The sequence below is a fragment of the Annulohypoxylon maeteangense genome (assembly GCF_022496945.1).
Source record: "Annulohypoxylon maeteangense strain CBS 123835 unplaced genomic scaffold GGS22scaffold_10, whole genome shotgun sequence".
NCBI lineage: Eukaryota > Fungi > Ascomycota > Sordariomycetes > Xylariales > Hypoxylaceae > Annulohypoxylon > Annulohypoxylon maeteangense.
Genome location: NW_025953257.1, coordinates 1,137,716 through 1,153,179, shown reverse-complemented (window position 1 = coordinate 1,153,179; position 15,464 = coordinate 1,137,716). Strand labels below are relative to the sequence as shown.

The 15,464-nt window shown below is 48.0% G+C and overlaps 3 protein-coding genes across 3 annotated transcripts; 2 read left to right on the top strand and 1 right to left on the bottom strand.

Moving 5' to 3' along the window:
• The first annotated feature begins 1,282 nt into the window (after positions 1 to 1,282).
• GGS22DRAFT_165525 (uncharacterized protein) lies at positions 1,283 to 4,055 on the top strand. The gene has a single exon (XM_047961694.1). It carries the CDS (start codon positions 1,829 to 1,831, stop codon positions 3,668 to 3,670), a length of 1,842 nt encoding a protein of 613 aa, XP_047818227.1. The 5' UTR covers positions 1,283 to 1,828; the 3' UTR covers positions 3,671 to 4,055.
• Positions 4,056 to 6,050: 1,995 nt separating this feature from the next.
• Positions 6,051 to 7,566, top strand: GGS22DRAFT_165524 (Nitroreductase). The gene is made up of 2 exons (XM_047961693.1): positions 6,051 to 6,794; positions 6,873 to 7,566. Exons 1-2 carry the CDS (start codon positions 6,318 to 6,320, stop codon positions 7,188 to 7,190), a joined length of 795 nt encoding a protein of 264 aa, XP_047818226.1. The 5' UTR covers positions 6,051 to 6,317; the 3' UTR covers positions 7,191 to 7,566.
• A 752-nt stretch (positions 7,567 to 8,318) lies between these two features.
• GGS22DRAFT_165523 (uncharacterized protein) lies at positions 8,319 to 13,965 on the bottom strand. The gene is made up of 7 exons (XM_047961692.1): positions 13,742 to 13,965; positions 13,654 to 13,694; positions 13,177 to 13,598; positions 12,758 to 13,105; positions 12,417 to 12,708; positions 11,980 to 12,329; positions 8,319 to 11,911 (listed from the first exon to the last, which is right to left on the bottom strand). The coding sequence occupies exons 1-7, from the start codon at positions 13,892 to 13,894 to the stop codon at positions 8,484 to 8,486; spliced, it is 5,034 nt and encodes a 1,677-aa protein (XP_047818225.1). The 5' UTR covers positions 13,895 to 13,965; the 3' UTR covers positions 8,319 to 8,483.
• Positions 13,966 to 15,464: the final 1,499 nt, after the last annotated feature.

The window sequence follows — 15,464 nt, the reverse complement described above, 5'->3', positions numbered from 1 at the left end:
GTCGATTTGATGATTGGTACCACTTTACACCGGTTACCTAAAGACAGCACTAGAAAAACCAAATGCGCTGGTTCCGCTTATCGTTCGACGAAATAAAATATCAGGCGCCAGAAGACAGGATACCCGAGATTTCCAGACCGGCAAAGAGCCTGATCGATGATGGTATTCACTAGCACGATAATAGTGCTCTTTTCCGTAGGCATTTAGAACGAATGAGGTTTATCTCGGTATCTTGAACCCGTCGGGTCCAAATCCCTACTCCACTAAGCCGGTGCCGGTGTTACACGTACCGAGGAATAAAAAATAGTCTGGGTCGTGTTTGGATGATGACACCGTATCCGCAACGTTCGGGTATGTAAGAGCCCCAATTTTATGGAGAATGAAGGAGGAGGAGATCCGGGGTAACGGGCAGCAGCAGCACCACAGCAGGCCAATGCTAGACGGCCAGATAGACAAGTGACGAAATATTGTGCAATACTTGCCGAACCAACTAGAAATCTCATAGACCAATATCGGCTCTGCGAGTAGGCATTACATACATCATATAGTTACCATATCTGCAGACAGCCGATGAGTGTGCATAAGAAATCTGATAAGCATTCTAGCATTGTGGGCATTATGATAAGTAACATCCCAATGCCCCCTATCCTTGCCCCCTTGGCTGCTTCGTCATCAACGAAAAAAAAGGAGGCTTGGAAGGCTTGAATTCGAGCACTGCGTAGTAAAAATTACGAGGAATTGTCTCATGTTAAAAACAAGTATTTATGAGCCTAGAAAACTCACAAGCAAAAGCATAGAGGTGTAATTTCGGGAGATTATTCATTACGTGTAATGAAATGGCTTAGCTTAAACACGCACGATCTTATCATATCAAGATCAATTATTAGTAACGGGGCAAAGGTTACCGCTGTCCCGCGGATTGACAAGTGTTGACAACATGTGCAGGCTCGGCCAGGATCGGAGCTCCACATGTCTTATATGGCCGTCTCTTCTACTCTCGATTGGTAAACTTCGACAAACTGGGCAGTCGCGCGTTTTGGGTTCAATTATCAAAATCAGGTACGGTACACAGTACTAAATATACCCAAACTTAATTTTCACTTTGAGCTATTGGACTTTATGGTTTTCTTGGCGCTTGAAGCACTTGTTCTACGATTAACAACAATCGGCAAGAGTGCAGGACCCAGACTCTTGTCCACAATCATTCCACTTAAAAATTGATGCAAGCAAATCTGGCCATCTGATAGGGTTTTTTAACTTTGCCCCCCTTGTCAACCTTGTACCCCTGTCACCATCATTTTCAACAAACCCGCAATGATAGAAATATTTCCAGATCGGCACCCTTTCTTAAAGAAATTTCCTTACTAACCAACCCATCCCCCTTCACTGTCACGATATTATCGTGCACTTCTCTTCCTTTCCCCTTTTTCGAGCTTGTCCTGTGCTCTACTCCCTTGCAAGTTCGTTCCATTTACTTTATTTATATAATCGTGACGTTCGTTCTCAATTCCTTTGTGGTATATCTCACTACCACACATCGTCGTACACTTTCGCCACTACTCCACTCCACAATTTCACCTACCTCGATAAACCCCTGGACGAACAACGCCAAAAAGGGACAGGACAATTCGACGACACGACGCGTAAGAAAAAAAAAGATTCGTCTCCAAGTCCCGACCCCTCCCCCGCCAAATTCCCCAGAATAACCGACTTATCGGTAACAAATTGGTTCTGGCTTTTTCGGTATAATTGGACTCGACCTGTCCAACTTCACATCCGCACGAAATTCTCCTTCCCTAGCACTTGCACAGCTATACTTTAGATAGCCATGTCTCTTGACGTTGAGCACCAGCTAGCTGACTCGTCTGCCGGCTATGCGTCGGAAGAGGAGACTCGTGCTCCTTCTATCGCACCGTCCCTAACTTATTCGGACGATTCTGAAGATCAGGATGAACCTCAACCACCTGAGGTGGTTCCCCGGAGACGGCGCGCGTCTACGAGACTAATCGCGCAGAATCCGGCAGATGTACAACGAATTACAGGCGAATCCACCCAGCAATTGCTCAATCGATGCTGCGGTGGTGGTTGCTGCATGAACTCGCAGCTGAAGAAAGAAGGACTCGAGTACGAACGTGTCCCGTTCCCGGACAATCACGCCTTCCGTTCGCTCGGATTGAAGATTGATGAGCTTCCTACTGTCCTTTCCCAAGTTCCGGATATGCCCGAGCAGACCACCTTCCTTCAATCCATTCGACGCGCCTCATCAAACATTCCGTCACCTACTGACTCAGCAATCTCCTTCGGAAGCCAGGTCAGCTCGCCGTCCATTGAGACCAGCCTTAAGAACCTCACACTCGAACCTCTTGATACCACCATACAACCACCATCATTCGTCCAACCGCACCATCCTCACCATGTCTTCCCGGCCCCGATTCACAATACCCGCGAGTTGACAAAGGAAGGTGCCGAGAAGCGCACATTCCACTTTGACATCGACATCACCGACTACCCCCACGAAGAAGGCATAGACTTCAAGGTTGGTGGCGCAATTGGTCTTTATGCGCCAAACGACACCACTGCTGTAGAGCAAATCCTCGACTTGCTTCTAGTTCCGCGATTCTTGCGCGGCAAGCCTGTCCTGTTGCGCACCACGCGTGGCCGTTGGCCTACTGTTTGGGGTGAAGATAAGGCTCGGGAGTTGGTTACTACTCGACGGGATCTGCTTACTTGGTGCTCCGACATCCAATCATACCCTCCTACCAAGGCCCTCCTGCGAATCCTGGCCGAGCATGCCATTGATCCGAATGAGAAGAAGATCCTCCTGTTCCTTTGTTCTAGCGAGGGACAAGGCGCATTCTGCGACCTACGTACCGGACCTCATGTCTCTCTTGCTCAGATCCTCAACGCGTTTCCATCCGCCAAACCTCCTTTAGACTTGGTACTCTCAGTACTCCAGCAATTGATGCCGCGATTCTACTCCCTATCTAACGACCCCCATGAGTCTTACGAGATTCGCGACGGAAAGCAACACCGCCTTATCGAAATAGCTGTCACCGTTCAAGAGATGGATGACTGGCGGGCGGGCACCCGAACGGGTGTGGGTTCCGGTTTCCTTCAACGCCAATCTCTTAAGTATAAGAGTCTCCAACGTGCTGGAGATAACTCTCCTCGGCTCTATGCGCCCATTTTCAAGGGGCTCATGGCTAATCCGCTAGCTAAGGAATTCGTGTCTGATGGCCCGATGCTCCTTATTGGGGCCGGCGTCGGCATTGCGCCGTTCCGTGGCTTCGTTCAGCACCGCCTGAAGAACGCTAACTGTGCCAACAAGGTATGGGTTCTTCAGGGTATCCGAGACTCGCTCGTTGACGAGTTATACGGTGGAGAGTGGGGTGTGCACGAAGATAGAGTTAAGAAGGTTGTTCAGAGCCGACGTGGCGAGAGTCGTTACGTCCAAGATGAGGTTGTTCATCAGGCAGACCTCGTGTGGACTATCATTAACTCCGTCGACGGACGCGTGTTCGTGTGCGGCAGCTCCAAGGGCATGGGAGAAGGTGTTGAGGAGGCGCTCATCAAGGTGGCCATGCAGAAGGGCAACTTGGAGCATGATGAAGCTGGAAAATTCTGGAACCTGAAGAAAGACGTCGGACAGTATATCACTGAGACGTGGTAATCTCACCCGCCTTCCCAGTAGGCTAAGCCAAGAACATTGCACCGACATGGACTTTTACGATGGTTGGACGGTTTTCTTAGGGCCAGGGAGCTATAAAATCCTATTTTCTTAATTGTTATATGTGGCGTTTCGAAAATCAACTAGAGGTCTGGCGTTCGTTCGAGCTGGGCAAGGCTGAACTGGTCGGGTTTATTTTCAAAGGGCGGCATCGTTTCTGTTCATGGCTTCGAGGGAGTTTGCATATGAGGACGCTGGGAAAACCCAAAAGGTAGAATAGGTCAAGGATGGCGACGCAACGCTCCCTTTCTCTCCATGGCGAATAGGAGACTGTATATGTACGAACTACATAATTCAATTATGGCACAACATGAAGCAATATCACTTGCGTTTTGTTTACCGTTGTTGTGTTCCCCATATAAACGGTCATGCATAGAACGTAACGTATTAGGATTCTCGATTTACTAACGAATTTACTAGGTTCCTTACGATACTAGCAGCTGTGTAAATCTTACAGGCTCGATACGATAGGTCAGAGTCGAAGAATATTACCAAATCCGGAAAGCACCTAAATACCGTGCCGCCGCAGGATTACGGTGCCGATTGGCTACACCACGACCGGGCAGTTCCGTTGGTAAGCTTCCGATATGCAGGACTATTTCTGTTGTAGGTATAGTCAGCTAACATACATAGGGGGTTAAGTTAAGAATAATCGTAATCATCTTGTCTTGACTCCCTAGTAAAGAGACTTCCATCTACAGCTATATACTTATCCAGTACGTACCCATACCTAGATAATGGATGCCTTATAAAGGATACCTACCTAGGCAGTAGACATAACGCACGTGGGAAGAGTGGTTATACGGGTCATATATGGAAAATTCTATGCTTGTGCCTGTGTCAGTGCCGATCTGTGTACCTTGGTAATTGGTAGCACTGCCCCCTTTTGATAGTATCTCATATTTGCTCCCCCATCCCATCACCGAGACACCGAGACGCACACGAACCAGGAATATATGAGATCCCAATTAAAAAACCCACGCGGATTAATGAATTAGAGAACGCAGAACGGGTCAGGTAGTATCGAATAAGCGCCGGTAGCAGGCAATTCATCTATGTTCCCGCCCTCAAGCGAGTTGCCGAACGCGCAAAGGCGGCTAAACAGGCGATGCCAATCGACTTCATATGAATCGCGGGGTAAAAAGGGAAGGCATAAAAAAAGGCATAGTAGGGTCAGAGGACCCTTCTTTTTCTTCTGTCCCGTTCTCGGGATGTATAGAAAGAGCCGCATGCATCATGGATGTCACCTAAGAAAATAACGGGTGAAATTGGAGGTATCACCAGAATCACAAGAGCCACAAGGAGAATAATTGAAAAGAAAAAGACAATTGAAAAAATGCGCCGATGGTTTTAGATGTTTAGGAAATTCAAATTGTTTGTTGATCGAGGCGTAGAACCTCGCTTCTTCGCTTCGCGGGCATTTCGATTAGTTTGGTTAGGCGGGATCAAAGGCTGAGTTTTGGATTTCAAATTGTTTGGAAATCAGACCGATGTCACTAAGTACTGGAGTTAAGATTATGAATAGATGTGTAAGCAAAGGACGGGATGTCGCCATTCTATCACATCCTACGGATAGCATAGTACATAGTCCAGACCCACCTGCAGAACAAGCGCTTACCGAAACTTGCCCTGTCCGCCCTGTAAATGTTGCGCTACGGGACGATAGTACTCTGCATATAGATGTGTACATCTCAAGGTTTCTTTTTTCGCAACAGAACCTTATCCGAATGTCTCAGCCCATTATGTGGGATTGTGATTGTGTGTACATCTGTGTATACTTCGGGTGTTTACATTCATGTGATACTTGGAAAATAAAGACGGAATACATGTAAATACTCAGATATTAAACGCCTAAACCATGTAGCAGTACCTAAGGTACCTAACAATAAACTACATGTACCCTACCTAGTCGTAGGTAAACTTGGACAAACTGCGGATATTTCGTATAGCGGATAGTACCTTGGTAGGTACCTACTATGTATGATAAATGATATGTGCTTGGTAATTTGATGAAACAGCCTATCAACTTGATACTGCCGCTTCCTTATTAAAAGCTTACACACAGTTTACCAAGGGGAGCAATTACCAATGTGGGAATAACCAACATCCCAACCTCCTAGCATTCTATGTGCGTTGGTGGATCGATCGATCTTACGTGTTTAATGCAAGAAAGAGATAGGCAGGCACAAGGTAGAGTTGGTAAAGGTGGTAAAAGAGCCTACAAAGTAGGTAGTAGGTACTAGGAGGTGAGTTAGGTACCTACCCCTCCATCCGTTCTTTCTTTTTTGCGACGGATTCAATGCTTATGTGCGTCAGCGGGGTACTCGACACACTAAGAAGGTAGGGGGGGTACATATTGATGGAAAATAGTATGCTTCTGGACATTTCTCCTTCCCTCCAGCATCCTTCTTTCTTCTCATCCCACTTGGTTTTTTTCATGCTATCCATGCTATGCTTAATCGATAGGTTTCATAGGTTCCATAAGATCCATAAGTTGTTTCCCCATTTGTCATTCGTCATTCCCACTTGCCGGTTTGAAAAGGGACTATAGTGTTGCTTTCCGTTACGTTGGAAAAATAAATAGACCACGATGCGCCCGCATATTGTCACTTCAGCCGTCTTTTCCCTCTCTAGACTTACCAGTACTTCGGCTACCACTCGGGCAACTAAAGCTCTCATAACTTCCAATTTACCCCTTAAAGCCTTCACAGTAGCAACCTGTCCTCCTCTGAGACTATTCTCCTCTACCGCTTCCCAGTGTACCTCTAAACCCTCGACGACAATGGCTACTCCCATCCTCGACCTCGTCAAGTCCCGCCGCACATACTACGTGCTTAACAAAGAACTCCCCATCTCTAAGGACCGTGTCCAAGAGATTGTCAAGGAGTCTCTCCTCCACACCCCCTCATCCTTCAACTCCCAGTCCAACCGTATCGTAGTCCTCTTCGGCGCCGAGCACGACAAGCTCTGGGGAATTGCTACAGATATCTTGAAGGCTATCGTCCCTGAAGATGCCTGGGAGCACACCGCCCAACGTATGAACGGCTTCAAGGCTGCCGCCGGAACTGTATGTTCCCCTTTTTTTTTCTTTTCGGCCGTATTGGAATAGTTTGTTTGTTTGTAGTGGTACTAACATAGTAAATAGGTTCTGTTCTTCGAGGACCAGAAGGTCGTCGACACCATGCAGGAGAAGTTCGCCCTATACGCCGACAAGTTCCCCATCTGGGCTCAACAGTCCGACGCCATGGCCCAGTACGTCGTCTGGACCGCCCTCACCGCCGAGGGTGTCGGCGCCAACCTCCAGCACTACAACCCCCTAGTCGACGCAAAGGTTGCCAGCGAATGGGGCATCCCCGACAACTGGAAGCTCAACGCCCAGCTCGTCTTCGGCGGCCGATCCGGCGAGGCCGGCCCCAAGGACTTCCAGCCCATCGAGGAGCGCTACAAGGTCTTCGGCGCCTAAACGCGCACGATATTTCCAACCACCACTACCGGTTGCTGCTATCCTAACCAGCCCGTCTTCATGGCCAACCTAGACAAGCCAAACAACTTAAGTCCTCAGATCTAATCGGTGTCGCGATACGAGTATGTCGAGTGCGCAAGGGAACCTTATCATCATCAATATCAATATCAATATCATCATCATCTTGGAAAGACAGGAACTGGATTCATTTTAGATGCTGCTTTTAGATAGACCGGGCGAAGTCGAGCGAGCCCTCCCAATCCCCCTTCGTCGCGAAAAGAGTTCCTTAGACTTTGCTACCCCTAGGAAAGCGTTCAACACCACCTATTAGAACTATCACCATATATAACTAAATAAATTAGTGAAACTTATCAAAGATGAGGTGTTTGGTGATGAGAGTATACCTACTTGTGTTTTGTGATTTGTAGAAGTGGGGGCCGGATGGAAATAGAGGGGAACCCACATCTTATCTCTCTTTATATACCTACCAACGCCAGTTAAGTCATCCCAAGTTGCTTATGATTACTAGGTAAGGAGGTAGTATCGGTCTAATAGAGATCATATGTTTGTGTGATATGATGTCGAAACAAAGTTAGCCGCATGAGATAACTAGCCGCCCACGACCCAGGTACTAGGTAACGGGTTGTGATCGGGATGGGAAATCATGTGACGGCCATATACGGAACTGTGACGTAGGCCTGCATACACGGTATACATACGGACTTAGTGAGATGGGCGAGGATGGAATGCTATGTACTTTATGCCGTATACTAGGTAGATTTTGTGTGTTCGGAGGAAGGAAAATAGGGGTTGCTGGTAGACGCGGATGTCTCGGGTTTCGAGCTCAACCCCTGTTTGAGGAAACGTGGATATGTATTTAAGACGGCGACACTAATAAATGTTAGGAATTATATGATGACTGTAAGCATTCTATCTTGATACACACTACCGGGGACCTCTATGTAGAGATGCTGTGCCGTGTTATTACAGCAGCCCTATACCAAACCCACACCCCTTTCTCAGACGGTTACGCTGGGATTAGGATTACCCCAAACCTTAAGTTCACGAGGTTAGTAGTACGACATATTAACACGTCTGAAGTCACTCAGTACTGAAACAGTTGTTGGTGCTTGAGAGAAAGTTTATGATCTTAACGAAGGATATCTAGTAATATATAACCGAATGAACGGAATTTTACAGTGGCCAGCATCTATGTAGGTATGTATGTAATAAAATGGATATCTGTATCCCAAAACCTCCTCCCTTTTAACACTACGACAATCCTCATCATCCCTAAGTAGCGGGGGCAAACCTCTCCCCATCCACCGCTCTCAGCTTAAACGCGCGCAGAGAGTTCGTCGACTGCCTTGATAGATGACCGTGCGCGTTCGATATCGCATTCCCCGCCACGCTTACCGCGCTAGATCTCGACGCGGACCGTACGTGGCTGCCGGACATGTTCATGCTTCTTCCTCCATGGCTGGGGACCTCGCTGTATGGGCGCCGGGTATGCAGTTGGCCCATGAGAGAGCTCATGGCTGCGTGGACGTTGTTTTTGGGTCCGGTGCTCATGTTAGTGGCACTCATGGGCGGTGTTGGGAAACCGCCGATGACGGGATAGTAGGGGGTGTTTTGTTGGTGTTGAGCTTGCATTTGTGGGGAGTGGTTGAATTGGTTGTAGTTTTGGCTTACGGGAGAGAGGTTTCGGCTCTGGAGTGAGTTCCCGCGCGATCGCGACCGTGATTGATTTAACTTGCTGAGGAGCATCTCGGCCGAGGGCGACATGCCGGTCGACGACCGAACGCGTGATGGAGAGCGGCTGGATCCGCGACTGGAGGGAGGAGTCGGGAGTCTAGCATGCCCGAGTATCATGTCCTGATTCTTAATGCCGAGACCCATTGCCATGGTATCATGCGATTCAGCCGGAGGTGTGTGCAGGCCGGTATGCGCCATCGCTCTTTGCAAGTCCTCAAAGCTCATGGGAACTGGGGGCATTTTGCTGAGCCGCCGGATTGCTTTGCTATGCTTCTCCACGAAACTGTTCATGGCCCTGAGCGCCCCGGGGTTCTCTCCCACTTGCATCGCGTCTCCTGAGCTTCTTCCTCGGGCTTGGTGTACGGCGTTTAGGCTTAGTGGCTGTTGTGGTGTGCTCATTTGCGTATCCATTTGTGCTGAGCCCAGCGTGGCACGAACCTGCGATATGACATTGTCGAAGTCGATATTCTGATTAGGGTTGGCGCGGGACATGTAGTAGGATGACTGCTGTCCTGCGGTCAGAGTGTCGGTGGCTGCTTTATGAGTCATCACGAATAAACTTCCGTCTCGAATACATCTACGCACGAGCGCCCACCGGGTTCTGGCGGGGTTTCGCTCGAGTTCAGGTCTGTAGACCGAGCATTGGGCAAGCTGCGCGTAGAATATCCCTAAGCGGCGTGCGATGCGTTCGAGGATTTGGAGGAGGAATGTTGAAATAGCTGTCATGCGATTGGCTTCGAAATCCGGATCCTGCATCTTGTCGGCCGAGTTATAAGCGTTAGCGATGCTGTCGAAGGCATCCATACCAGTACCGATTTCCTGGCGAAGATCTTCAAGCAGCTCGATGTCTAACTCCACGCTCTTGGCTGCATAGGCGAAAACTCCGCGTTCTTGGAAGCGAAGAGAGCCTTCGGCGCCGTTGATGAACTGTCCGATAAGAGCTACCTCGTTCATACAGGACACGGCGTCTGGGCCGGTATTCGCACGGGCTACCGCTCCTAACACGTCAGGTAGTTGAATATTCGCTCCCGCACCACCTGCGCTAGCAAGACTAAACGATAACTTGAGAACAAGTTCTTGAAGCTTCGCCCCGAAGAGAGCAGCGAATCCCATTTGTAATAATCTGCTCTGGTAGCCGTAGAATGAGCGAATGGCGATTGTGCTGGGTAAGCTTTCGTGGAGCCACATGTTAGTGCTCCCCATACGGTCAAAGGATGATGATGTTTTGATTGATGCTCCCTGGATCTCGTGCATCTCAATTTGGTGCGCCCCTAAAGTCTCCACGGTGGTTCGTAAGTATGCAGCCCAGATATCATACAGAGCAGATAAGTCCTCCTCGCCACCCTGGTAATCGGGTTTGGGTGTTAAATGTCCAATAAAATACTTGGTTAGAAGACTATTGACCTCGGGGTTGTTGGTATGAGCCAGATTGTCAAACGATTTGGAACAGTCTACCCCAGCGTTCGACTTGATGATCTGTGTGCCTCCAGGATGCATAGGACAAAAGTCAGTAACATCGTATACACTTCCGTGAACTCCTATCCACATTCGTGATCCTGGTCTATGGCCAGTGTGTTGAGCAAGTTGTGATAGTGGGATGGTCGGTAAGTTGCAAGGAAGGGGCTTCGGGGTCATGAAGACGTCAAGCATGAATCGTCGTTCTGCAAATGCTTTGTTGACAATGAGATCAACATTTTCCATAGTTGCAGTACAGTGGGTGTAAACCGCCTTGCGAATTCCGTTCATCACCGAATCGAAAACGGCAACAGAGCCGCACACGTAGAGATAGCCACCTAAGCCGCCCTGCTTCTTTGACATAACAAGGTCGGATATCGTCGCACTTTGCTCGACAATTAGGGTATCGATATAACGAGGAGGAATATGTTTCTCAACCAGGTCCCGCGAGTGCGGATCGTACGCAAGACCTCTGGAATCTCTTGAGAATGCCACGTGGACTTCCATAAAGTCCGCATTCACATATTCTCTCAATTCGTCCTCGAAACAAAACTTTTCGCGCGATTGGACACCAAGATACAAATGGTTCTTGCCCCCAGATAAGCCGTCGGTAGTTAGGCGATATTGCCAGAAGCTCCGGAATGGTGCGATCCCACTTCCACCAGCGAAAAAGGCGCAGGGAGCCATGTTATCTAAAGGCAATTGGAAAGACATAGGCCGAGAAACACCGACAAGGATCTCGTCGTCAGATTCCATCTCATTCAATGATGGGTGAGGGTTGAAGAATCCACTTGCAACGCCAGCGCGATCCACATCTTCTTGTTTGGAGAACGTTGAGCAGAGCTTGTACTCGGCGCGTGATATAGCCAAGTCAACGGTGCTAGGAAGAAGTTCGTCGGTATAGCTCGCTATCGAGTAGGTACGGGGGACCTCAACGGGGATGAGATCAGCCAGCCACGAAAGGTTGTCTAGGCTAAATGCCTTATCCCAAATGTGAGCTGGTGTATCTACAAGGGCATCTTGTAGTATGTCGCCTAGTGAACCTCGAACTGGCCACTCATCCGTAGCAAGGACTTGGAGGACAGTATTTGAGGATGCAGCAAGTAAGCTATGGATTTTCAAAGCAAGGTCTTTCGTAATTGGTGCAAGGTGGCCGCGGCGGAGAATATCCGCTACCGTCAACTTCTTTGCTGTCGTCATTCTCCGCACAGATGTGAGATGCCGTTCAAAACGGGACCATGTGCCAGTCACCTCAACCGGGTCATCGATATGGGTCTCCAAGCCTAAAGCCGCAGCTACCTTTGCACATTCATCCCAGCTGTTCAGGGGCATAACTGCTAGACGATCACCAGGCATGAAAGTAATGCCTGTGTCTTGAATATCCAAGGTAACGAGACCAATTGATCGTGTTGGATCGGAGTCGACATTGGATCGATTTAGAACTCTCGTTATATAACGGCATTCTTCGAAGGTTCCTCGCATTTGATGTGGCTCGACTGCCAAATTACCACCTACATAGCAAGTATCAAGTTAGCTTCTTAAAAGACAGCATTCATTATGGGGGTTTTCGATAACTTACGGTATGGTTCAAGACGCTCCTTCATAGCATCTGAGAATTGTTTATGGGTCTCTTCCCATGGGCGGGATGCATCACCAGCGCCTGATGCACCATTTGTCTCTGTTCGTCCTGTCTTTGCAGCGATTTCAAGAATACCAAAGACCTTGTATCGATGTGTTCCCATGAAGCCTCTTTCGCCTGTATATGCCTCGATAATGCCATCCAGGACTCCTTTCAGTCGCGGATCATTAGACTGCTGAACGAATTCGGGAATGCGATAATGATACTCGATGGCGGCGATGAAGGCTCGGAGATTGGAAGGTAGCCAGGCTCTCAAATGTACTCCTTCTGCACCAAGGAAGGAGTTGTATCTATCAAGAGTTAGTTCTATTACTTAAAGATGATAGAACCCTAGGCAAGAGCTGGATTAAAATCCCCTTTACGATTGATCAACTTACTTTTTACGGCCAAGAAACGCATCCATCACAAGATAAGGGGGAAATTGCAAGCCCGAAGAGGCAGGACACCTTTTGGAAAGAGGAGCAGAGAATTTCGCCCAACGGACCCATTGATGGACAGGAACATAGTTCTCGCCTGAGTTCGGGTTTACGTTGATGGAATGAAAGGCGTTGGGCATACGCTCGAGAATTTCTTTTAATCGAATCATTTCGCGTAAGAGTCCTTCGACATTCTTATTCATAACATGCTCTTGACATGCCGCTATAGCATCAGGTCCGTGCTGGAAAGAAGCTACTAAAGTCAGTATTGAAACGCTTAGTAGATAGGGGATTTTGTTCACCTGATGTATCGGCGCAACCTTTGAGGAAAGCGATCTCGGCTTTCTCGCCGAACATAGACCATCGGAGATCTGTGTTCTCAGAACGTGCGACGTAAGGATAAGTTGAAGTAGGGTCTCGGATCTTGATGTTGTAGCTGGATTGATCGGGAAAAGTGAGGTGTGGAAGCGCTCGACCCATGCGTCGTGAAATCTGATAATACGGCAACGCGATGCATAACGGGATGCCGACTAGCTCTTCACCAAATTCATCGCCCGTTGGGACGTTTGGCGCCTTCTTCTTAGGAAGGGCAGAAGAAATGCCTTCGCTTCCATCATACTTGGATACGAAGCGATAGATAGAACACAACACTAAGGGCATCAAGTCAGTATTTAGATCAACGAATAAGTATCTACGAAATTTTGTTGGAAAGCAAACTTACTCCCTAAAGCAACTAATGCCGCCCATAGCGCCTGGTCTGGAATAACTTCTTTTGTGCCCTCCACAAGAGCAAGCGCAGCAACAGATTCTTGGACACGTCCTCTTGCAACGCAACCGGGCATCCGCTCGCAAAGATCGGCCCATATTCGACCTGGAGTTCTTGATAGAGCACCGATAGCCTCTTCGTAGTCCGGAGGGCAGAATCCATGCTCTGCGCTAAGATAACCGTCTAACCAACCGGTCTTAGGTCCGATTTCCTCTGCCCTTAACATGACTTGCCTAGCTGGTGCTCCTAACGCCACGGCTAATAGGTCCTGTTCATGAGCGTTGAAGGCATCGATCTCTGCTTGAGTTTTGGCTGCGTCAATTTCTCGAACAGATGGAATGTTATTATACAACAGCTGATTTATTGATTTGCGCTCTCTATATGAAATATCTTTAGTCTCTATGTCAGTTCATCTTTTTAAGAATTTCGTACCTCATTCGAAGCCATTCCCCAGCATCAACCCCTCGTGGAATCTGTACATGTTAGTCATCTTCCGGGAAGTATAGACCATCAGACGTACATCGAATGCTGCATGGAGATCTCCTGGTTGACTGTAGCCGGAAAACGAGCAACCTCGTGGACCCATCCGACTATTGCTTCTGCTTGCGTTTGCATGGCCGGCTGGACATTGCCCTCCGATAGAACCGGAGACTGGACACGAACGTTCTGACATGATGAAATTTTGATACCAACTGAAAAACAATACCAGAAATTTCTCAAGCGGGATTACAGATTAGTGAATGTAAATAATAAGCAGGCCACCGGGGCTGAAGTAGAAACACCACCAGGGCAAAACGATAAAATAGCAAGCTACTCTGCAACGCAAAGGACGAAAGATGCTAGGTTTGAATCATCACTAAGCTGAGATGCTGTGATATTTGATAGAAGATCTCTGGACTCAACGAGATCGAGGCTTGAGCCCCTGTGGAGACATTTTCAGCCCCAGTCAAGAAGTAGGAGGCTCATAACCCACCGCTTCGCAGTGTGTTAGCTGCATCGGTGACAGGATTGCCTGTACTGCACAATTGGATGGATGATGATCACCCCCGTGTGACGCGTAACCTCCTTTCCTCTAATGGTAACCATTGTCCAATAGGGGCTGCTGTCATCAGTTAAGGTCTAATTCTACCATTAAGCGAAACATGCCAAGGTCAACCAATAGCTCGCAGGCGAATTGAAGACAAGCCTGCGATGCTGGGTTTACTCTTGGCGCCCCGATGCTTGAGAGGGTCTAGAGATTTTCTAGAGATTTCCTGGGGACAATTCAAGTCCTGGATCTCAAAAAGTTTAGACAAGAGGTTTCATTCTAGCTTTCTCCTGGTTCTCACAAGCGTCTACCGTTCTGGCGGCATCCTGAATTCTGAATATGGAGTAATAGGGAGGTTCGTGAGCCTCATATCAGAGGTTCCATGGACGAGCAGCGGAGCTAATAGGTAATTAATTTCGCAAAATGTGGCGTCACCCGCGATAAGGCTTGCGTCTCCTCGTGGACGAGGCATGGGATACATCTTGATATTGTCACCCACATAATGTGTATACCTGGGTAATAGTATAGGATTGTCTTATCCAATTGAGATGTCCACGTTCTTGCTTTGTGAGGTCAAAGAGTCGAGAGATTACAGTGCTCTGGGGTTCGATCTAGCTTCTCGCTTGAAGCATCGATTTCGGTACCAAATAGGAAGTATGTCCATTTAGAAGTTTGAAATGAACGGAGCTATTTCGACCTGAAATCCTGGGCGTTGAATCTAAAGGGGCGGCTCGTCCCTATTTTAAAAATAATCAGGGTGACATTGGAAAAGTTTGGAAAGTTTGCAAGGGTCAAGGCGGCTCTTTACTTTAATTATGGCTGGGGATCGTTTGTGAAACAACGGAAATAGCGTTTTGAGCTCATCAGACAGTCAGTTACGTAATAACTATGGGCGCTTTTCGCGTCCTGTTATTGGTTTACGTACCTGAGTATTCTGCACCTTCTTTAATTCTTCTGTTTCATTCTTGAGCCGCCTTTGCCCGCTATGACCCGCGATCGATCGTAGTGCTTTTAGTTTAGTTAATACTAATAACTGAGATCTCCAGATCTTCAGGTCGCTCTGCCGCTTGCTCTCGAGTCTCTGATCTACATGCATACTACGTAAATCCAATGGCTAATACTTCCCTATTGTGAATCTTTAACAGTTTAGTTCTGTCAATGAACCACCTACCTAGGTATATAAAAGTCTCATCTTTTAATCATGACAGTTATGAGG

Bases quoted from the DNA above. Each gene is read 5' to 3' on its own strand.
- GGS22DRAFT_165525 (XM_047961694.1), top strand. From the start codon at position 1,829: ATGTCTCTTGACGTTGAGCACCAGCTAGCTGACTCGTCTGCCGGCTAT.
- GGS22DRAFT_165524 (XM_047961693.1), top strand. From the start codon at position 6,318: ATGCGCCCGCATATTGTCACTTCAGCCGTCTTTTCCCTCTCTAGACTT. The intron at 6,795-6,872 runs GTATGTTCCCCT...CATAGTAAATAG, and splicing joins TCAAGGCTGCCGCCGGAACT to GTTCTGTTCTTCGAGGACCA.
- GGS22DRAFT_165523 (XM_047961692.1), bottom strand. From the start codon at position 13,894: ATGTCAGAACGTTCGTGTCCAGTCTCCGGTTCTATCGGAGGGCAATGT. The intron at 13,599-13,653 runs GTACGAAATTCT...TATTTCATATAG, and splicing joins GGGGAATGGCTTCGAATGAG to AGAGCGCAAATCAATAAATC. The intron at 11,912-11,979 runs GTAAGTTATCGA...CTTGCTATGTAG, and splicing joins GGAGCGTCTTGAACCATACC to GTGGTAATTTGGCAGTCGAG.